This window comes from Molothrus ater, chromosome 10 (genome assembly GCF_012460135.2).
Source record: "Molothrus ater isolate BHLD 08-10-18 breed brown headed cowbird chromosome 10, BPBGC_Mater_1.1, whole genome shotgun sequence".
Taxonomy (NCBI): Eukaryota; Metazoa; Chordata; class Aves; order Passeriformes; family Icteridae; genus Molothrus; species Molothrus ater.
In genome coordinates, this window is record NC_050487.2 from 4,229,585 (window position 1) to 4,251,804 (window position 22,220).

At 41.0% G+C, this 22,220-nt stretch overlaps 1 protein-coding gene across 1 annotated transcript in view; it reads left to right on the forward strand.

The window, feature by feature from the left end:
- Positions 1-22,220, forward strand: part of FARP2 (FERM, ARH/RhoGEF and pleckstrin domain protein 2) — a 73,181-nt gene that overhangs the window by 18,407 nt on the left and 32,554 nt on the right. The window contains exons 3-13 of the mRNA XM_036389207.2: positions 1,822-1,926; positions 3,352-3,394; positions 6,887-6,965; positions 8,656-8,753; positions 11,037-11,151; positions 15,980-16,127; positions 16,879-16,968; positions 18,067-18,230; positions 18,361-18,429; positions 19,840-19,897; positions 20,527-20,767. Coding sequence (XP_036245100.1) covers positions 1,822-1,926; positions 3,352-3,394; positions 6,887-6,965; positions 8,656-8,753; positions 11,037-11,151; positions 15,980-16,127; positions 16,879-16,968; positions 18,067-18,230; positions 18,361-18,429; positions 19,840-19,897; positions 20,527-20,767 — 1,210 coding nt within the window. The remainder of the gene's footprint in view (positions 1-1,821; positions 1,927-3,351; positions 3,395-6,886; positions 6,966-8,655; positions 8,754-11,036; positions 11,152-15,979; positions 16,128-16,878; positions 16,969-18,066; positions 18,231-18,360; positions 18,430-19,839; positions 19,898-20,526; positions 20,768-22,220) is intronic.

Consider the following 22,220-nt stretch of genomic DNA (forward strand, 5'->3'; position numbering starts at 1 on the left):
TTTAATTTGCATTGTATTAAATTATTCTAATTCTATCACTAATTTGGCTTTGAAATGAAGAAGGGTAGATTTAGATGAAATGTTGAGAAGAAATTCTTCCCTGTGAAATTCTTTCCTGATGTGAGAGTAGTGAAGTCCTGGCACAGGTGGCCCAGAGAAGGCCCTGGATCCCTGGCAGTGTCCAAGGCCAGGCTGGACAGGGCTTGGAGCACCTTGGGACAGTGGAAGGTGTCCCTGCCCATGGCAGGGGTGGAACTGGATGAGTTTAAAGGTCCCTTCCTCCCCAAATCATCCTGTGACTCTGTGATAATTCATTATAATGCCTAATACTTTTAAAGCAGGTACTATTCTGGGTGTGTAGAGTCATTACAGAACTCTGTGCCTGCTTTGATGGGAAAGTCATAGAGTCTTCCATCACTGGGCTTTTCCAAATGAGCAAAACCACAGTGGCATCAAGGCTGTCAGTGCGTTCTGCTGGGTAGCCCAGTCATCCATCCAGAATGGTGCCACACCCTGTCCCCACAGCTGGGCCACTGCTTTGTGGCCCAAGGTGGAGCTTGGTGGCCATGCTAGGTTTTGTGTGTTGCTGAGATGGGCTGTGACAGCCCTTTGGGTTCTTTGCAGAGTGATGCAGATGGGCTGATGTGTGGGCTCACAGGTGCTGCTTTTCTCCTGGTGCCTGCTGCAGTGAGAGGTGCTGAGAGCAAACGGGGTGACTGAGCCAGCAGCCCCAAGTGTCACTGCTTTGGGTGTGCTGTGCCATTATCCTGCTCTCTCCTGTAGCTGATTTCTGCTGATGTTTGTGGCTTTGCCCCTAACTTGGCTCTCAGAAAGGGTTTGTGAGTGAGGGAGTTTCTTGAGGGAGAGATTCATTGACGGGATTGCCCAGGCAGCGCGGTGTGAGAGGAGGTTTGGTTGGGTTCCCGCTGTCCGCAGGCATTTCTAGCCTGGGGGTGGCCCTGGGGTCCCTGCGGTGGGAAGGAGTGAGTGAGGGTCTGTGTGGAGCAGGGCTTTGGCAGCTCCTGCTCCAGGCCACAGCACTCAGCTACACAAACAAACGTGTGGGTTTCTTGAGGGAGCTGCAAATAGCCCGCAGCTGCTGTCCTCAGCTCTCTGCTGACCCTGCTGGCAGCACGAGGCTGGGGGTAGGTGACCTCCAGTGGCCCCTGTCAACTTCAGTTCCTCTGCTTCTGTGAAGGATTTTTGTATGGAGTCTTGTATATCGGCTATTTGTGTGTTACAGTGACAAGAACGCCGTGAATGATCTTTGTAGTAATAGCAGCCTCTTCGAGCCAGGTCTCCTTATCTCTTGGAGGTCTAGTACTCACCCAAGATAGCTCAGCTACCTTTGGAGACATGAAATCAGCAGGATGGCTTCTGTTGCAGTGTTGGAAACAAAAAGGTTTAATAAAAGGTAAAATAACAAACAGAGAAAAATCGAGCCAGGTGCAGGAGGTCCTCCTGCCCCTGGTAAAACACCTTACAAAAGTGATTAGTTTCTTTGTTAACTTCTTTTTCTGGTAAATTGTTTAGGCAGGCCTTTTTGGCTTCTGTCCAATTGGCTCTCCTTAAGTTTGAGGTGAAGTCCTCAAAGTCTTATGAGGCAGCTTTTTCACCTAATCGAGGAGAGAAACCTCTGGGCTTCTTTCCTTTTTGAGGGGACAAAGGATAGTTTTGTCACTCCATCAACAAAAGGCACATTCCTATACTTTGTGATGTTTTTCTCCAGTTTATAAAGATGCCATTTGGTTTTGCTGTAAACTTATTCTTGTTTTTTCTTATTAATCTCACTGTAACTTTTTTTTTTTATTATTTCCTTAGTCAAAATGTTATGGCCAGACATTATTGACAGAAGTTTACAAGCATCTGAATTTGATTGAATCAGACTACTTTGGAATTGAGTTCCAGAATATCCAGTCATATTGGGTGAGTTCAGTTCCCTGACAAATCTGGTATAATAAAAAGGTTGGGTGAATGCAGTTCCTTGAGTGACAAAAATTTCTCAGTCTACTGCAGTTTCCTGTAGTCTCCTGTGGGATTATCTCTTGGATTCTTGTAAATCTGTTCTACTCACCAGAATGACAAGAGCTATTGAAGAAGAAGGGAGGAATCAGATCCTGCTTCTTGTTAAGTCTCAGAAATTGTATAAAGTTAAATAGCTGCTGATGTTCCCACTTGCAGGGACAGAAATAAAATCCTCCTTTCCTCTGAAAGGAGAAACATGAACTCAAAGTGTACTCTGCAGAGCACTTACCAAATCAAATTGTGGTGTGTAATTTTGGTAGTGTTCATATTTATCTTCAGTTAATTCAGTCTTCAATTAATTTTCCTGAAGACCCATTACAAACCTCTTTCTAATCAACAAAAACCTCAGCAGGCACAAAGGCCTGCAAGCTTTTTAAATCATTGATTTAGATCAATGCTGACACCTTTAAGCCTCCTAGTCACTTATCCTGAACCTTGCAAAGAGGACAGTGTGGCTTCTAAACTAGAAAATGTTCCCCAAACTTTCCTTTCATTTTGATTTGTTTTGGTTTTTTCAACTTTTTTTTTAATTACTTTTTTTTTTAGTTTTAGGACTCACATGCAGAGAATGTGATTGAGAATATAGGGAGTGCTAAAGGCATTATCCATGCTGCTCTTGAGCTGAGGAAATACACTAAAGCTTGTTTAGTTTCTGTTGCTTGTGCATGGTGTGCAAACTGTTCATGCAGCTAATAATGTTCTTAAAATCCTCAGCTGTCTCACAAACAGAGCAGTAACTAGTAAGGACCAAACATATTTGTCTTGTAACAATTTTTTCTTTGGAAGAGTGGGGAAAATAAAAGGTTGAGCTTGCAGAATATTTTGCATTGCTTTTTTGGATTCTCCTTTTACTAGAACAAAAGTGATTCTTGTAAAACGTGCTTGTCAAAAGGGAAAACATGGCGGGAAGTTAATATTGAGTAAAAAGCTTTAAGTAGGTAGGGAAGAGTGACAGAAATAGCACAGAAGGGAAAAAAACCATTGGAGCTTTTCATGTTCTGCAGATTTTCTGTAATTCTGCAGCCTGGCTCCTGTCAGACTGTGGGTTTTGGCATGACTCCTGCCCTCTTGGCACTGGGGCTCTGCTTTTGCTGACCTGGCTCTTCTGTCCAGATGAGCTTTAAGCACAGATCAGTGGCTTTTGTATTGATGCATGAGAAATGTCAATTCAAACAGATAGGTACACTTTTTGTAAAGCAAAGGAATTACTGCATTGAGGAAGAAATGCTACTCATAAATTACTGCTTAATTTGAATTTCCTTTTGATGTTTTCATATTCTGTTAAATAAGAATGTAAGTTTGTAATTTTTTTCTCTTCAATTTCAGATTTGGCTGGAACCTATGAAACCTGTTATTAAACAAGTACGGAGTAAGTAGTTTTAAAAAAGGAAGTTTTCCTTAATTTGCATCTTCTTTATGTGGGTTGCTTTCACAATTATTACTTGATTTACTGGTTATGCTTCCCTGTAAAACACACATGGCAGGGGTGAGAGTGGTTCCTGCTGGGGCATGCTAACCTGACATTTTAATAGGCACAGTGTGGTGGGTGGAATGGAAACTTCCTGCGGGTAGGGTTCTTTCTCTGATAAATATCTGGATAGCTTGGCTCAGCTGCTGCTGTACTGAAGTGAAATATAACACTTGCTGTGTTAGCTTTTGGAAGTTGTGTTGTCATACCGTGGGAAGAAAAAGGAACATTTTGGCTGATTCCCATGGCAGCTCTTTCCACATGCTCAGGAGCAGCTGCCCTGGAGGAGCAGAGGTGGGGATGTCCCACCTGGGTGGTGGCTGCAGTGTCAGAGCCTCTGCCTTGGCCCTGAAATATGGTCTTTATACCACCTCAAAAGTGTGAATGTGACAGGCAATTTAAAGGCCCAAAACAGCTGAAGAATGCAGGTTGCTGGTTGGTTCTTCAGATGTTGAAAGATTAGATCCAGCTTTTTGTTTTTTTCTCTGTAGAACACAGTTAAGCAATTTGTTTGTTTTGTGGTTCTGATTGTAGAGGCTTTGTGGAGGAACAAGATCAGGAGGGTGTGGTGGATTCCTACTCCTTTGCAAATCTTGATTGAAATATGTTGAAAATGAGTACTGGGAAGTAGCTTTTAGCTACTCTTCTGTCTAAAATTGATTGCCAGAAAATATGAAATCATCAATTCTAGCTCATTTTCTAACTTTAAGGTCATTATTTTTGACTTTTGTCAACACTATTTTTTAAGCAGAAGAACCAAATAATCTATAAAATAGGGCTCCCTTGGGAGAGTACAGAATATTTTCACTCTATTTTCCCTGCCAAAAAGATATTGGGAGTGCTGTCTCTTTACATGCTCGTGGCTAGAAGGAATTCTGTCCCAGTCACAAGATCTGATGGATCACAGGTCTGCAGTGCTGCTTGGTTACTCCTTCTGTATCCTCTGCTATATAAATTGTGGAAACTTGACCTTAGACCACAGACAGTGTTCCCTGATGATACAAATACTGTTCTAAAATGGTCTAAAATCATGGGGATGTACTGAGATTTATGGCTGCTTTACAGTCTGCCACCCATGTTGTGTTGCCAGTGAAACAGAAAGATTTATTTAATTTTTATTGATTTAATTTTTTTGTTAATATTATTCTGTAAGAGATACCAGTCAGTTGTCTGGCAAATGTTCATGTTCTGAAATCAATTTTAAATTGACTGAAATGTCCTATTTTCTATATACTGGGGGTTTTGTTTGCTTGGATTTTTTTTCCCTTTTTCTGTAGAATGTAATGATTTTGAAGTTAAACTTCTAACATTTAGTCCAGCTGCAGGGGAACACAGATGCTATGGGCTTTAAGGTGATCTTGCTCAAGGTTGTGGTTGATGTTGCTGGTGATTGCTGTGTACCTGCACATGGACACTTCTCTAAAAACACAGGTTCTTGGTTTACTCCCAGGTAGTTTTGGCTTTGTCACACCCATTGAACTTTGTCTTGTGTGATGAGGTTTGGAGTTTTTAAATTGATTTCAAATGAATGCAGTCAGTTTTTCTAGTGAATCACTCCATGTGGGAAGGAGTTTGGATCCAAATTTTCAGCCTCCTGCCAGACACACAGTATCAGGTTGACATTTGGGTACCTTCTCTGTGGTGCTGCTATTTTATATAATACACAGTTGTATTCACCATTCCTGCCTGGGTAATTTTTCCTCACATCCTTTTTGTTTCTTTCTTTTGCTCAGATTTGGCTTCTTAAAATAAATTCTGAATATTGGTTAAGGCTGGGCAAGTGTTTCTTTTCCTGATTTGAGGGGAACTGATTCATAAAGGAAAGGCAAGGGTGGCTAAACAAAAAGAGGAGGGTTGTGCTACAGAAGCTAATATGCAGTATTATGTTTTTAACTTTTTTATATTTATTATCATTTGATGTAATTGATGCTTGAAACACTTCCAAAATTGCTCCCACATTAATACTTCCACTTGATTGGCATCAGGAATGTGCAGGACTGTTCTTAACCTTGTGAAGGTCTTCCAGAGGCTCACAGTATTTTCAGAAATTTGATGTAAAGTTTTGCTCTTTTAACTGGAATCATTAAAACTATTTATTTCCCTCACTTGGTCTATGTCTAGAACTGTAGAATCCTTAGTCTCTGCCAAATGTGGGCTTTCTGTTTCATTATAGGGTGTTATTTCCAGCCTCCTTTCATTTCTAGATACTACACTGTAATTAGGATGTGGATTTTAGGGTTTTTTTGTGGGTTTTTGTTGTTGTTGTTGACCAAAGCTTTGGTAATTCTGGAATTGGAGGCTGGGAGCTGCTCTTGTCACAGCTGTGATAGTCTGTGAGCTCTCCCAGCTACTTGTCAAAAAGCAAAGTTTGATATTCTCTCATTAGCAAACAAGAGGATGGGTGAAGGAATGTTTGGCCTGTGGGAATCAGATATTCCAGACAGAAAAAAATCAGTGTATTTTGGGGCTGATGGGGTTAAACTGGACTTTGTTAAGCTTTGAGAGATCCTGGTGCTTAAAATAAATTCAAAAGCAGGCTGCTTGTGCTCCAACAAGTTAGATTTATTTTGAATTTGGCTGAGTTTACTTTGAAACAGCAGCAGCACGGGGAGTCCCTGGGGACACTGCCTGGCCCTGGCCCAGGGGTGCCTGTGCACATCAGGTGGATGCTCAGCAGGCTCCTGGAAGCACAGCCTGCCCAGTGCTTTGCCTGCCTCTGGAATACTTGGCCTCATTTGCTTTCAGGCAGGAAAAACAATAGGAAAATGGTGGTGCCCAGTCCTGGCATGGTGAGAAATTGTTGTACTCTGTAGTAATTCCTTCAGAAATCCGGGTGAAACTGGGATTGTGGCTCCACAGGCTGAGTTGTGGTGCTGGAACTGAAAATTTACAGCATTATGGACTGTTCCCAATAGTGACCAAGGGTTCTCTATAATTTTGAAAATGAAATTAATTTTCTGGAAATGGGAGGAAATGTGTATTACCAGGCATGCTGGGAGCAGGCTGCAAACACCCTTTTATCTGCATCAGTCCTGATGGTGAGGTGGCTGTTGGGAGCCTGTGGGATGTGTCTCCCTTCTGGAACCTTCTCCCTGGGTCACCTCTGAGGGTCTTTGATGCAGCCAAGCAGCTGCTTTGGGGTATTACAGATTTCACAGTGCATGAAACTGTTTTTGTGCATTCACCTTGTCAGTGGTATCCAAGTTCCTCTGGAAACAGCTGCTTTATCTCACTGGACATGAACAATCAACACCAGAGCCTGCTGTGATTAGCTGGGGTTTGAAACTGGCCAGAATTTCTCTCTGTTGTTTCTCTGCCTGTTGGCAAACAAAATATGCAAGTTTTTCTGAAGAGCAGGGGGCGTTTTTGTGAAATGACCAACTTTTCTTCCAGGACCAAAGACTACAATGCTTCGTCTGGCTGTAAAGTTTTTCCCTCCTGACCCTGGTCAGCTGCAAGAGGAATATACTAGGTAAAGTGTTTTTAGAACTATTGGACATGCTTTGTATACTGAATTAATAGAGTAGGAAGGCAGCACAGCTGCTTCCAAGCAAAACTGAGGTGGAAGATGAGTAAAAGAGCACTTACAGTGAATGTTAGAGTTTCAGCAGACATGTGTTGGCAGTTGAATGTTATCAGAAAAAATCCTTTTCAAAACAGAAAACAGCACAGGTTAGGGCTTTCCAGCATCCTGGTGCCAAGGGAGTCAGAGTATGCAGAAAATACTAATGTTTATAAACAGTGTCTATAAAAATAAATATAAAATAACCAGTACATGTTTTAATAAGTGATTTAAACTTCCAAACACACTTTACTGTTCACAGTTTAAACTGTCCTCACCATGGGTTATTTTTGGGGATTGCTGATGGATCTGTGGTCAGTTAAGCAGCCCTGTCCACCTGCTGGCACCTGGGGACCTGGTTTGAAGTCTGCCTCTCACAAGGACATTACCCAGATGTTGGTGTTTAAAGAGCTCATTTTGTGCTTTTCACAGTTTCACTACTTTTAATTGGAATTCCTCTCAGAGGTTCCTTATTATCCTTCAGATATATTTAAGAACAAACCAGCATGACAACTATTGTGATTGTCTCTTGTAAGGAGAAAAACTATTTAAATATTTCCTTTGCACCAGGTTTTCTTCTATTAACTGCTGCTTCATATAGGGAATTCATTAGGAATACAGCTTTTTAGAGCAGGAACTGTATTTTGCCTATTTATTGAGTATTTATGGTCTGCACTTAGAGCATCTGGGTAATTAATGATGCTGTTAATGATACTGTATTCTTTATTATGAGTGTACTGAAGAAACTGAGAGCTCATCAGACATACAGAAAGCAGAGCATACTTTTTGAGAAGCCTTTAATACATTACTTAAAAATTTAAAAAAACCCTATTATTCAAAATGTATAACTTTTAATATATTTTACATCAGGAATAAAATTTTAAAATAAATTCTTCTTTTAAAAAAATCTTATTACCATCTCTTAGGGTATAATTCAGTAAAGAAAAAGAATCAGTCTGTCAGTTTGAAGGTTTATAGCAGTGAGTTGTTGCCTGTTTACTGGAGTCCTTACTGTATCTCCTTCCAAGTAAAAGGAACAGCTTACAAAACTGTTAAACAGAAATTATTGCTCTTTAACAACTGAATGGGAAATATTTTTGTTGAACTAATATAGCAGTATAAGAAAAGTAAATTGAACTTCTTACTGTCTTTGTAGGCTGCTAATATAGTTCTGGAAAATACAACTGCTGAGTAGATTAGTTGAGTGCTAACAGAAAAGCTTATCAGTTTTCCTAACAAAATACTGGAATCAGTGATATTCTTCAACATTTTTTTCTGATAGATAAGATCACTTGAAGTGTTCTTTAAGTTTCTTTTCAGCTAAAAATGACAGCTGCTGTTACTGCACAGATGAAACCTGCTTAAAACATGGTTTTCCTCCTGCTTCCTTGTTGCTCTGAGTCTTTCTGTGCTGATAAATTGCCCTGGAACAGTCACAGGATATTTTGGTTTGATTTGACACTCCTTGGTAGCCAGGCTGTTGTTATTCTTTGGAGAGTGGAAGCATCAGGAGATGCTGCTTTTATAAGCTCCTGCTCAGTGGTTCTGCTGTGTTTTCTCGTGTCAGGATGTAACTCCAGCCCTTGTGCCTCTCCTGCAGGTACCTGTTTGCCTTGCAAATCAAGAGGGACCTGGCAGAGGAGAGGCTGACCTGCAGTGACAACACAGCTGCTCTGCTGGTGTCCCACCTGCTGCAGTGTGAGTATCCCAGCTGGGCTGCACTGCTGATGGTGCCACTGCTAACCCACATTAAATCACATCCAGAAGCTTTTGGTGACTAGGAGAAGTCTCTGTCTCACAGTATTTCCTTCCCCACACACTGTAAAAATGTTGGGTTTCAACCCTGGGAGGGTCATCTGTCGCTATAGGACGAAAGAACACAAGCACACACTGCTGCTCTCAAGGTGAAGGAAAAAAAGGAAGTTTATTTTCTGACTTTAACATTTATACTTTTCCAAAAGTGACAGTGGATTGGAGGGTGACAGTGCCACCTCTCCAATGACACTGGACAATCCAACATTCTATCAAATTTCTCTTCTTCCATAAAAGAATGCAAAACAATGAGTTGTTTACAGAAAGTGTGTGAGAAAGTTCACTACAAGAATGTAAACATCAGAAGGCTCAGAAAATCTTAAAAAATCAGGGTGACAGTCATCAGGGGGAGGAACAGCTGGTGCTTATGTATGAGGTAAATCTGGCTTCAGAGGGGTATTACAAAACCAGCCTTGCTGTTTCCCTGGCTCTGCAAGCTCTGCTGCCAGCATTCCACATCTCCCAGATAGCTGTTCCCACCTGTCTAAGTTCTCCCTTGGCTTCAGTTCTCACTTTCCCTGTCCTGGGAGGAGATGGCTGTACAGGAACTGGGCTGAAATGCAGCTGAGAACCATGCTGGAACAGGTTCTGTAGTGGGGCTGTCAGCAGCTTTCCTCCTTGCTGGGACTGAACATGGAAATGGGAAGCAATTTATTTGGAAGTACTCCATGCTGCTGCTGGCTCAGTCTGTACATGCTTAAAAACCTAAAATGTGGCCTTTGAGAGGAGGAGGTTGGAAACCCTGAGTTAGTTCAGACATCAAATTGCTGCAGCTGAAGTGTTCACAGGTCTGCAGCCCAGCCTTGGTGGCTCTTGGCTGGCTGGAAGCAAAAGCTGATCAATGATTCAATGATTCTTCTTCACATGTGCACTGCTGAGTAGTTATTGGTTGTCTAACTCTGCAATGCAATATAATAATACAGCTATAATAGTATTTCTTCTGGTGATTTTATGGGAGGAGCAAATCTGTCTTTGTGTGTGTGCCATCAGTGAGTGACACCACTAAAACCTGCTCGTGGTTTTCCAGCACTGTGGAGCTGATGAGAGAATCTCAGCATCAGGCCTTGCTTAGCCTGATTCTGCTTTTCTGGAAAATGTGAGAAAGAACAGCTTCATTTTCAACAGAAATTATTTTCAAAAATATTCAGTATTTTTTACTCATTCCCTCTTGTGCTGGCTAGATTTTAAACAGGATTTGCTGTGCTCCTTTCTCTGCCATAGCTGATGGCAGATGCCCTCAGACACAGAGCAGCTCTTCCTTTGCTGCATCCATCCCATAATCACTGCACACACAGCACCACAGACTGGCTCTGCATCTGTTTGGTTGCCCTGGTATTTATCTAATTTTTGAATTTCCTTATATTTTTGGCATCCTTCCACAGAAATGAGCTTTACAGCTTAGTTTTTGGGAAGTTTTTAGGACAACATATGTACTTTTATCTTTTAAAACCTTTTGGTTTTGAATTAAATGTTGCAACTTCATATTTTTTATCAGAAAAAAGAAATTCTTAAAATTTATTTATTCAATTGTAATTTTATGTACATTTGCCACATGTTCTGCCTGCCTTGTGCTTTTGTATTCTGAGCCAAAGACTTCTGATTATTTTGTGTTGTATCAGGTGGAAGATGTTCTGCACTTTACAATAATGCTTTTTTCTTCTGTAAATCTTCCTAAATTCACAGCATTGCATCTGAAAGACATGGATATGTGAAGGGGAGACCAAAATTCCAGATGTAACTTGCCATCTTCCCAACTAACCTTGTCTATTACTGGACACTACTTTACATATATATAGTAAAAAATACTACTTTTTTACTATATTACATATATATAGTAAAATTACTATTTTGCATATATATATAGCAAAAAATAAATTGAAATATGGTATTTGCTATAAGGTATCTGTAAGGAGGAAATGTTCAGACCTTCTAAAAAGGTCTGAACTTCTAAAAGTCTAAATTTTCCAGACAATGTTCAAATACTGCTGTAATCCCCAGGAAGTCAGCCTGGGATAAAGGTGATTTTGGTAAAATGAAGCTGGATACAAAACATCATGCACAAATTTGAAGCACTTAAACATCTCTCTAATTCCTTACCAAGTATTTTCTGTCATTGTTCCTCTTCCATTGTTTCTTCTTCCTCTAACATAGTTTTGTTTTCTGTTGTAGCTGAAATAGGAGATTTTGATGAATCAGAAGATCGAGAACACCTTAAAACAAACCAATATTTGCCAAATCAGGAGAAACTTGAAGGAAAGATCCTGGACTTCCATAGGAAGCATGTGTAAGTGAGGATTAATGTGAACCACTAAGGGAACCCCTGGGCAGCAGCTGGGCTTGCCTAGGGGAGGGTGAGCAGCTGCATGGCAGGATGACTTTAAGAGTGTGTAAATTAAACACCATTTACCCTGAGCAAGAAAGTTTGGTAGCAATAGTTACATGGGCACGATGGAGTTGTTGGGCAGTAGTTTTTCTCAAGTGATTTTTGCAGTGTGCCTTTAATAAGGTCCCAAAAAAAGCTTTCATGTAATAAAACCGTCCTGGGATTCTGTGATTCTTCCACTGCTCATTGCTCCTGGAAGATTTCTTGTACAAACCAGGTGTTCAGGAAGAGAAACCCATTTCTGGCAGGATGGCTCACCTCCTCCAGATTGTTTCTGTGGCTCTTTCTTTTTGCCTCTTTTCCTTCTTTTTTTTAATTGCTTCACTGTAGCTATTAGAAGTGGGAGAACATCATCACCCTGAGTAAAACAGAACCTGTGTATCCAATCCATTCTGTAAATAGAGAATGTTGTAATTGGAAAGATGGCAATTGAATGCTTATTTTCTATTAAAAATATTTTTCTTTTACATTTGGAAATACTTTTACTTTCATAAAGAATAGGAATATGGTTTCTATACTTTGCAAATGTAGCAATGGTAAACAAGATGAGTTATATTTTTGGTGTAGCACATTAATTATTGCTTCAGCAAGAGCCTGAATTAACCTATTTTATTTCTATAAAATGGAAATAAATAAAAACCATCTTCTATAGTTTATGAAAAATAAAAGATGTATATTTTGTAGATGGTGTCTTGGTGCTGGTGCAGTTAATTCCTGACACCCAGACACCCAAAATACAATGTTTTCTGCCTTCCTGTGAGTAGTAGAATACTTGCTGCAAGGTGAGTGCAGGATTCAACATGACACATTTGGCCTGTGTTCACATGTCTGTGGTTTCTTTGTCTGTGCATAGTTAAATCAGGAAAGAAGAAAAAGATTTAATAGATTTATATTTACATTTACTGATATCCCTCACGTCCTTTCACAACTTGTTAGCTTAGTTGTCCATGAATTTAAATTCTTTAAATTGCCTGTAAAGTAGAAAAACTCTAACTTGACACTTCATCTTTAAAGCTCTATGTTAATCACTGGGTTTAAATGCTCTGTAAATCACTTAACACTTGAGAGCATTTATTTTGAGTCCTTTGCAATGGGAATATTGTATCACAACCAACATTTATCTAGCTGGATGCTTGTAAGGAACCTCTACAGCAACACCTATTGCACTGACAGCAGTTTTTGTGGAAATACTGATATTAGTGTGTCATCCATTGACCTGGGGAAGATTAAGTAGATTTATCTGCTTAATGGCTGAACAAAATTAGAGCAGATTGTTTTGGGGCTGGGCTGTGCAGCTAAGCCTGCAGGCAGCATGTGAGGGCAGTTTCTGGAGCTGCCTCTCTTGGTACCTGTCTGTGGTTCAATCAGAGCTGCCTGGCTCTGCTCCCAGCTCCTCCACACCAGGCTCAGCCTTCTCTCTTGGCTACAAGGCAGCCTGTGTGCAAGTGAACACTCTTAAAATTGCCTGGTATCTTATTTTGATTTTGTTTTCTGAGATGTGCTGTGCTTGAGATCTTATCTAATGGTACATGAAATAATAATCAGTGATTCTTCCTCAGTTACACCAGACTGTTCATGAAGAACTTTTAGTACTGTAGAGCTCCAATTTTCTAGTTGCCATTTTTTTGTTCTTTTGCCTTCCTTCCCTTCCAACCCTCCTTCCCAACCTCAGCACCCTTTTTAAAAGACAAAGCCCTGCTTTCATTCTTAATGTCGCTGTGTTCAGAAGAATTATAGCAGGAATTAGCGTGGGTGGGAGTTACACACAGAGCTCAGAGTGGAGCTCAGGGAGCCCTGGCCAAAAGCAGGATTTATGATCTACCTCTTTTGTCTTGGGTATATTTAATACATAGGAACCATGGTGCTCCAGGTTTTTTGGTGTAGTTGAGGAATCTGTGGTGGAAATGAAACAACAGTTAAAGGCAATGTTAAAAGCACTCACTCCATGTTACTCAGCTCAGTGAGGGGAAGAAAAATCTGCTGTACCAGTCTGAGCTCTTAGACATAACTACTCCATGTAGTAGTAACAGTGGTGGAAATTACTCTCTCTGTTGTTTGGCATTTCTGTTTCCATTTGAAATCAGGTTTTTGTGCCTCTTAGGTTCTTCCCTTTCTGTTACATGGTCACATAATACTGACATTTGGATAAGGGTGGATTATGGAGAGAGCTTGTAAAGTAAGGAATGTCATTGAATCTCTGCCTTCTGCAGCTGGCAAAATAAATTTGTGATTTCCTGCTGTAGTGTTTTAGATTCTTTGTTTTCCCTCCAGAATGAGCAAGGCAGCAGAACACTGCTGAAATGCTGCTGTGTGAATTCAGGTTCACTTTCTCAGGGCATTTTGTGTGTGTGTGTGTTTTACACTAAAGAGAATTTTACTAAGTGTAAAAAAAATCAATGCTTTTTCTAACAACTTCTATTTTTAAAACTGTAGCATATGAAATAAGTTTCATAATTGAATTCTGAATTGTAGATACAGTCCCTACTTGGGGTTAATGTGCATTGTCATAATCCCTAGTTTTGTTAATTCAAATGTAATAATTCACTTCAGTATTCTCTATTTGTATTAAAAAAAAATCTATATGGAGCTAAACAATTGTTTGATCTAACACATGACTCTAGGTAGGTAGAAGGAGGTATTTTTAGGAGTATGACTATAAAAGCCAGTCAAGGGACCAGGAGAATTTATTTAGTAGTGATGTTGTGGTTGGCACAGCATAGTACACAAAAATAGGTAATGCTAAAAATAGTTTGTCATCTGTTTTAATAAAATGAACTGCAGATTTATGAAAGGAAGGCCACTTTCTTCTTGGAAAAAAGGCTTGTAAAATTTGCTTAGTCTGTGTGTGCAGAAATCTAATCTGGTTTCAGCACTGGTTGTAAATAGAATAATAATTTTTGAGCACCTGTGTCTTCTGTGTATCATTACATTTATCCTAGTGAACTTGCACATGGAAGTAATTTGGTATTTATTATTTCTAATCATTGTCAGTAGTGATGTAGGAGGTCAGTTTATCCAGCTGTGACTGTTGCAGCCTCACTGCTCTGAATCCCCCTGCAGGTCCTGTGCTGCTGGTGTTTCACACAATTCCACAGTGGTTTGGGATGGAAGGCAACTTAAATTCTGATCTGCTGCCATGGGCAGGGACAGCTTCCACTATCCCAGGTTGCTCCAAGCCCTGTCCAAGCTGGCCTTGGACACTGCCAGAGATGGGGCAGCCACAGCTGCTCTGGGCACCCTGTGCCAGGGCCCCACCACCCTCACAGGGAAGAATTTCTCCTAATGTAATTTTAATCTCATCTCTTCTAGTTTAAAACCATTCCCCATCTCCTATTACCTTTTGTCCATAGAAAAAGTCCCTTTGTTTTTAAAAGCCCTTGTTAAGAACTGAAGGGCCACAGTGAGGTCTCTCCAGAGCCTTCTCTTCTCCAGGGGAACACCCCCAGCTCTCCCAGCGTGTCTCAAGAGCAGAGGAGCTCCAGCCCTTGCAGCATTTCTGTGACCTCCTCTGATCTTGCTTCATCTTATGGAGTGGCCACTGAGGCTGGGGACCCCAGATCAGCAGCTCTGCAGTGGGGTTTCCTTGGGGTTAGCACAGGAGAGGCTTCTCCTGCTTCTCCTGAACCATGTTGTGCCTAAAAATGGGTTGTAGCATTTTCTTGCAGGGTGTTTGTAGTTCAGAGACCTACTTGGGTGACATGCTCATGTTTGTGATAAAGGCTTTTTTGCTTTGGGGGCGAAAAAGTCTTTGTTTTGTAACTGGGGCATGATCAGTAGCAATAACTGGACTTGATCATCTTCAATGTCTTTTTCAGCCCTAATGATTTTATGATTCTATGACTCCAAGAAATCCTTCATTTCCACAGCACCATTTGCTCATTCTTGGAGGATCTTTAACTCTTTGTCAGGACTCATGAACTTAGAGGGAAATGCTCTTGTCAGTACAAGTACCCACTGAAAATGCACTACAATCTAATGCACTCCCTCTCATGGAAAAAAACAAGGGGGATTGAGGAAAGAAAGGACTGTTTTCATGTAGGAGAGCAAAATCTTAGTGGTTTGATGTCAGCTAACCTGGGGAGCAGTCAGTGAGGGCTGAAACTGTGCCAGGTTATGAACAGTCTCTGTGTTGGACCTTGTGCACCCTTACAGAGCACTTGCTCCTGTCTATGTACAGCTTCCTCTTGTTTTTAGAGTAATTTTGACAACAGATGAAGTTTTATTTTAAAGATTCTTCTCTGGATTCCTTGGCAGGGAGGGAATTATCCAGCCAAAGGCACCTGGTAGTAATAGAGTAATAATTTTGTGGTCCCAAAACCTGACCTGCAAAGGGTCATTCTGTTGCAATATTTGCATTGTTTCTGTTTTGCTGGCTGTGCAACTCTGCCAACTCTCACTTCTTATCTTAGTTAATGCTAATGTGTACACAAGCAAGCAAAAGGAGGAGCACTGTGGATTGAATTTGGATTTGTTCAACTTTATGGTTTCTCAACTGGCAAAAGCTCTGAGCTGATTAATATCTCTCTCAGCTTCTGTCTTGGGATGCACTTGACATTGGCCATCAGCTGTGTCATTACAGACCTTTCAATGTGACACATGACATGGAGTGAAACCACCCAACTAGATGAGACAGAAAATTCTCATTTAGTGCCAGAGTTCAGACTTAAATGTGTTGGCAGTGTTGTAGATCAGATTGTTCTTAAAACTTTCTTTTTCTTCCTCATTATAGGGGTCAAACTCCTGCTGAATCTGACTTTCAAGTGCTTGAAATTGCCAGGAAACTGGAGATGTATGGCATCAGATTCCATCTTGCCTCTGACCGTGAGGGCACCAAAATCAACCTGGCAGTCTCACACATGGGTGTGCTGGTGTTCCAGGTATGGCAGGGGTGGCAGACTCTGTCCTTTAGCATGTCTTGGAGTAAGTCTCTCATTTGAACATCAGGTGTCTCTGATGCCTTGGAAATTTAATGGGTTCTATGGTCAAGGAGTGTCATTTAAGCCCCCAAAATTCTGTTTGGTGCAGCTTGTTCTTGTGCAGAGAGCAGAACATCAAAGCCAAGTGACAGTGAAGTAGAGGGGCTTTGTTTGAAGTTAGGTGTGTGATAAGAGAAAATCATCAATTAATTCATTTTTGGGACAGCCCTGGGACAGGTCTGTCATTCTGGAATTTTGGTTTGGTTTCTCTTATTTCAATATTCCAGGGGATTTTTGCTGGGTATTGTTGCTCTTATTGTATAGGAATGCTGATTGATTGTAATTGGACCAAATAATGTTACTATGTTTGTTGTATTAAAGAAGCAACTCAGTGCTCTGAGTCCTGTTATGAATGCAATGCTAGGGTTTTCCTCTCCCCAAAACACAGAGGCAGCTGACTTACTGAAATATTTCTGTTTGGGTACCTGTTCTTTGCTCACTGTGGGGCAGCTTCTTTTGGAGGTGCATCAGTCCTGCAGTCCCTCTCAGACTGCTCAGTGGCCTCTCTTGTTTCAGGGGATATTGTCACCAGAACTAAAAATCCAGCTGGATGTGTCCACATACACATCTATATACCCACAACAGAATTTTGTTTGCTACTCTGCTTTTCTGAAACTTTTGCTAACATTTGATCATTCTCATTTTGATTCAGGGCAACACAAAAATCAATACCTTCAACTGGTCCAAGGTCCGTAAGCTGAGCTTCAAGAGGAAAAGATTCCTTATTAAGCTCCACCCAGAGGTCTGTGTAACTTTTACTGTAATATAAACTGGGCAGTGTTGAAAAAAATACCTGTGCTTCATTTTATTATGAACATTTCTGGAGCTTGTGATTTTATAAAACAGCCTCAGTGGGCAGGTTTGGCTGCATCATTCAAGTGTCAATCTTTCCTTTCTCACCCCACAATTTAGGATCTGTAGGTTTTATGTTTCAATCTCAGCTTATCCTTGACACAAGCTTACACATGCATAAATGTAAGACAGAAAAAAATTACCAGACCCAAGTATTTGGTGCAGCCTTTCTCAGTACTTCTCCTTTGGAAAAGTTGCATCCACCTTCTTGATTCAAATAAAAATTATCTGATACACCTCAGGTAGAAATAGGTGACTGAAACTGTATTGTTGTAGCTTAAATTTAAGGATGGTGTGATTACTCTTGCTTCATCTTTTCTATACATCTCCATAGCACAAGTGTCATTTTGCATACGTAGATGATTTACAGTAGATTGTTTTTCATTGCAGATGTCATCAAAATTGTTCCTTCCATGCTGGATGACTAGATTGCATTCAGTGTTTAATTTATATTAAAATAGAGGAAAAAGACCAACTTTGGACATAATATAATTTCATGTATCAAGAATACCTGAAACAGGACCCACTGTCTGCTGATGTAGCAATGTGTCTCACAAAGAGACCCTCAGAAATTTCATGTGATAACTGTACTCTGACATATGCAGTATTTTCTGGTTTTGTCTGAATTTCCAGGAGACAAGCATCAGAACTCCTAAAAAAGGAATAGTATTTTAAAATAGCTTCTATTTCACTTAAATATTTAAATTCCTCCGAATTTTCTGAAGGTGGGCTATATTGAGCATATTTCTAAAGTCAAGTGCTTTTAAAATACTTTTACAGTTTCAAGGTAAGCAAATATTTTGGACAGCTATTAAATAATTTTATCTGCATTCAGAATCACTCCCATTGTTTTAAGGCAGATGAGAAGTGACTTAGCAAAATCCTGCATCTTGCTGGAGTTCATCTTTTTTGGTGACACACATTTGTGCCTTCCTTTTCTCCTTACTGTCATTTTAGGTGCTACTGAACTTGTATGTTTTTTTCCCAGGGCCCATATCAAGATACATTGGAGTTTCTTTTGGGAAGTAGGGATGAGTGTAAAAACTTCTGGAAAATCTGTGTTGAGTATCACACATTCTTTAGGCTCTTCGACCAGCCAAAGCCAAAGGCTAAAGCAGTGTTCTTCACCAGAGGCTCATCTTTCAGATACAGGTAGGGAGAAGCACAGCACACTCATTGTGTCTTAGAAAATGAGAGCAGAAGGAAGAAGTATTCTAAAGACATTCCTCTGTAATGCTCATCCCCTGTGTTTGGTAACCTTTGTGCTTCTGTGGGTTCACAGTGGACGAACACAGAAGCAACTAGTGGATTATATTAAGGACAGTGGGATGAAGAGAACCCCATATGAAAGGTAAGATGAAATGGCTTTGTAAGGCAAAACATAGCTGAGACTTTCACAGTGCCCTTCTTGCCTAAAATCCAGTGTTTTAATGCTGCTTGGAAGCAGGCTCATTCTCATTCATTAAGGTAGCTGAACTAAAATGTAAAAAATTTATTATTTTGTGATGATATAAGAGGCTTTGAAAAGTTTTGGTTCCACATTTTTATGTCTATGGATAATGTGGCCTAGCTGTGTGAAATTTCAGCACGTGCTGAAGATTCCATAATGTTACTGAGGACCTGTTTGTGCCACTGTAGCTGTGCAATCAGCCAGTGGCAGAGCACATAACAGAACTTGGGATCTGCAAGTTTGAAATTGTGACCTAAAATACTCAATTGTTTCTAAACATACAAATATATAAATTAGGAATATGTGCTTTCATTATAAAACAGTTTTTTCCTTACTTGACTCTAATGCTATCCAGTCTACACGTGGGAAACTCCTCCTACTCCGAATCCAAACTCTGGGAAATCTTACTCCTAATACAAAAGATTATAGGGGCTTAATAGGAATTTTAAAAAGTTTGCATCCATCTACTATTAATAGGTATTGTTAATGTCTCAGACTCCAGTTGAACTCCTTTTCTGTTTGAAAATTTGATTTTCTACTTAATTATTGAGATAGAGTGAATCTCAAGTGTAATGCAGGATATCACTTTTTGGAGTCTAATGTACAAAATTTTATATGGTTGACTGAGTTTACAAAAATTTGTACAATTATTAACTCATTCTGGTTCTGAGCCATTCTTCTGTAGATGTTTATAATAATGAAAAAGGATGGAGTTAAACTAAAATGTGCTGTTTAGTATTCAGTTAGTATTCAGTCCCAAGTTGTTCTTGAAGTCTCCTTCAGTGGTACCAAGACATCCCCACCAGCCAGGTGGGGTCAGTCTCTTCTCCCAGGTAACAAGTGACAGACAAGAGGAAATGGCTTCAAGTGGTGCCATGAGAAGTTTAGGTCAGATACTGGGAAAAATTGATCAGGCACTGGCACAGGCTGCCCAGGGAAGTGTTGGAGTCACTATCCCTGGAGGTGTTCAGAAAAGGTGGAGATAAAGCACTTGGGGACATGGGTTAGTGCTGGGGGAGCAGCACTAACCCATGGGACTTGATGATCTTAGAGGCCTTTTTCAATCTTAATGATTCTCTGATTCTGTGAATGATCTGGATCTTCCTTTATTCCACTTTTGCACATTTCTTATCTTGCATTATTTAATTTACAACTCTTTTGACCTCTTAAAACCTGAACTAGGTATTAACAAAACACAGATAGAATAGAGCTTGAGATGTTTCTGTTGGCTATTGGCATGGCCATGAGTGATGGGGGAAGGAATGAGGCTGAAGCATGTCTGGGATGCTGACAGGCTGCTCTGTTCCACAGGAGGCACAGCAAGGTCAGAGCGTCCACTCGCACCTCGAACGCAGATGTGCCAAAGCAGGTCAGTTCTGCAGCACTCTCTGAGCTGTGGTTGTGGGCAGGGGCATGGACAGACAGCTCTCTGAGGTGATAGTGAAGGAGCCAAGTCACCAGAACTGCTGCCACTGTTTGCTCTTTGTCTGCTGTACAGTTCTTTTTATTGGTGTTACTGATTTGACAGTTGTAGCCAGTGGAGTGTGAAGTGAGTCATATTTTACTCAAAGTTCCACTGAACTGAGAAGGAAGTGTTGAACTTTCTAGTATGTTGTTATTTCAGAGGATTAGTTATCTCTAGGTACTCTGTGACTGCTCTCTGGCAGTCTTAAAGCTGTTGTAAGATGCCTTCTGCAGGACACAGCAAGAAACAATCATTTCACTGAATGCTCTTTCACTGTCATTTTGTTGTTATTTGTGGATGCTTGTTCAGCTATACAATCTATGTTTTTAACTTTCCATCCAGCTATCAGAATTAAGGAAAAAAACCTTGCCTTTTTCATGGGCTGCTGGATCAGGTTCAGTGTCTGCTGTAAAGTGAGCTCCTGTGAACCATATATTCCTTCTTCATATGGATGTAACTGGATGTTACATTTGTTTTATGTATTACAAAAACCTTTTTATCTGTTGTGTTTCTGCTTTTCTGTCCCCTTTTAGAGTGCCCCATTCACTGAGGGCTTGAGAACTCCAGGGTCTCCTGCCTCAACAGCTGCCCCCTTCCACTCGGTTCACTCCTTGGCCAGTCCTGCTTCCATCCTGCCCATGTTTGCTGAGCCCAGCCCTTCCTCCTTGGAGCCCCGAGCATCGTACACAAGGATTCCAGACAAAACCACTGCAGCACCAGTGGAAGAAGTGGGGAGGAAGCTGATGCAGCAGCCTGGATCTCCCGTGCTCCAAGGTGTTGGGTTTGGTAGTGTTGCAGGAAACTGTGACCCGTCTTGTCCTGTCCTTGAGAGTGGTTGCGGTGTAGACGTAGATGTAGTGAGAAGTAGTAAGGAGAGCAGGGTTGCTGGTTGTAAAAATGACAATGATGAGGATGACTTTACCACAGGTGTATTCATTGCTGAAAAAGAGCAGCAGCATGGCAGCCGTGGGGCCCCTCTTTTCACACTGGCAAATTCCCAGTTGCAGTTGTCAGAGGAGTTTATCGATGATGACCCGGCAGAAATGTCCTTTTTTGCTGGGGGCTCTGAGGCATTTTCCTATGTGTACAGTGGCTTAGAATTAAAGGGTTCTGAGTTTTCCAAGTGTCTGTCAGAGCCAGCTGGTTTAGCTGCAGATGCCCTCCAGCAAAGCTCAGTCTCTGCTCAGTCGAGCCCTGACAGGTACTCAACCGAGGCCGTGGATATGAATATGGAAGAGGAGTTTGAATTTGAAGAAAGCAGCGATTTCAACGGCAACGAGAGGCCATCGGACACCTCGGAGCTGTTTGAGGTGAAGGCCCAAGCCAGCAGAATGCAAAGCCTGCTGAGCCCCTCTGAAACCAGCTCCCTCATCAACAACCGCTCCGAGAGCAGCTCCCTCAACAACCTGGCCCTGAACGGGAGCTGCTCCCTGCACACCCACGGCTCTGCCAACCACTCCTCTGCCAGCTCCATGCTCAACTTCCCCGCCTGCTCCGTGCGCTCCGAGTCCAGCTCCGCCTTCCAGTTCACGGACATCATCGACCAGCTGGAGCAGCTCAGCTGCCCTCCCACCACCACAGAGGACTCCAGCAGCACAGACACCGACTCCTGGGACTCAGAAACAGCTGCACCTTTGGATGTAAACCTGTTCTTTAGCAACCCCTTTGCTCAAAGCACGGGGGACAACTATGCCTTTGACTTTCAGAATAATTTAAAAAATCTCACTCAAGAAGACTGGACAGAGAAGTCACAGATCAATTGAATGGTCTTGATTTTTGGAATGGATTCCTCAATGCTTTTCAGGCTTGGAAGTCAATAGGGTGTGATATCACTCAATCCAATGGCTGGATTTTAAATCACTTAACATAGTTGATTTTTAATTTTTTTTTAAATTTGTGTGCCTCTTCAGTGTCCCTCAAAGCATCCAAGTTTTGGTGCTGTGTTTCTGTGCATCACACTACATCAAGAATGGGTTATAATAGGCTACAATGTTGGAAAATACTACATTTAGGAAAAAACACTGATTTCAGAGAATTTTAAGTATCAACTGGCTCATGCAGACATCACAACTTACACTACACTGAAGGATTTCTTCGGCTGTAAACATATCTGTAAGAGTCTCATATAGTATACTGTTCCTCCAAAATCCAAATAAAACAGTCACTTCTGCACATGCTTGTTAACCAGCAGCTGCATCCAAAAATTGCCTGTTTTCCTGCACTGTAG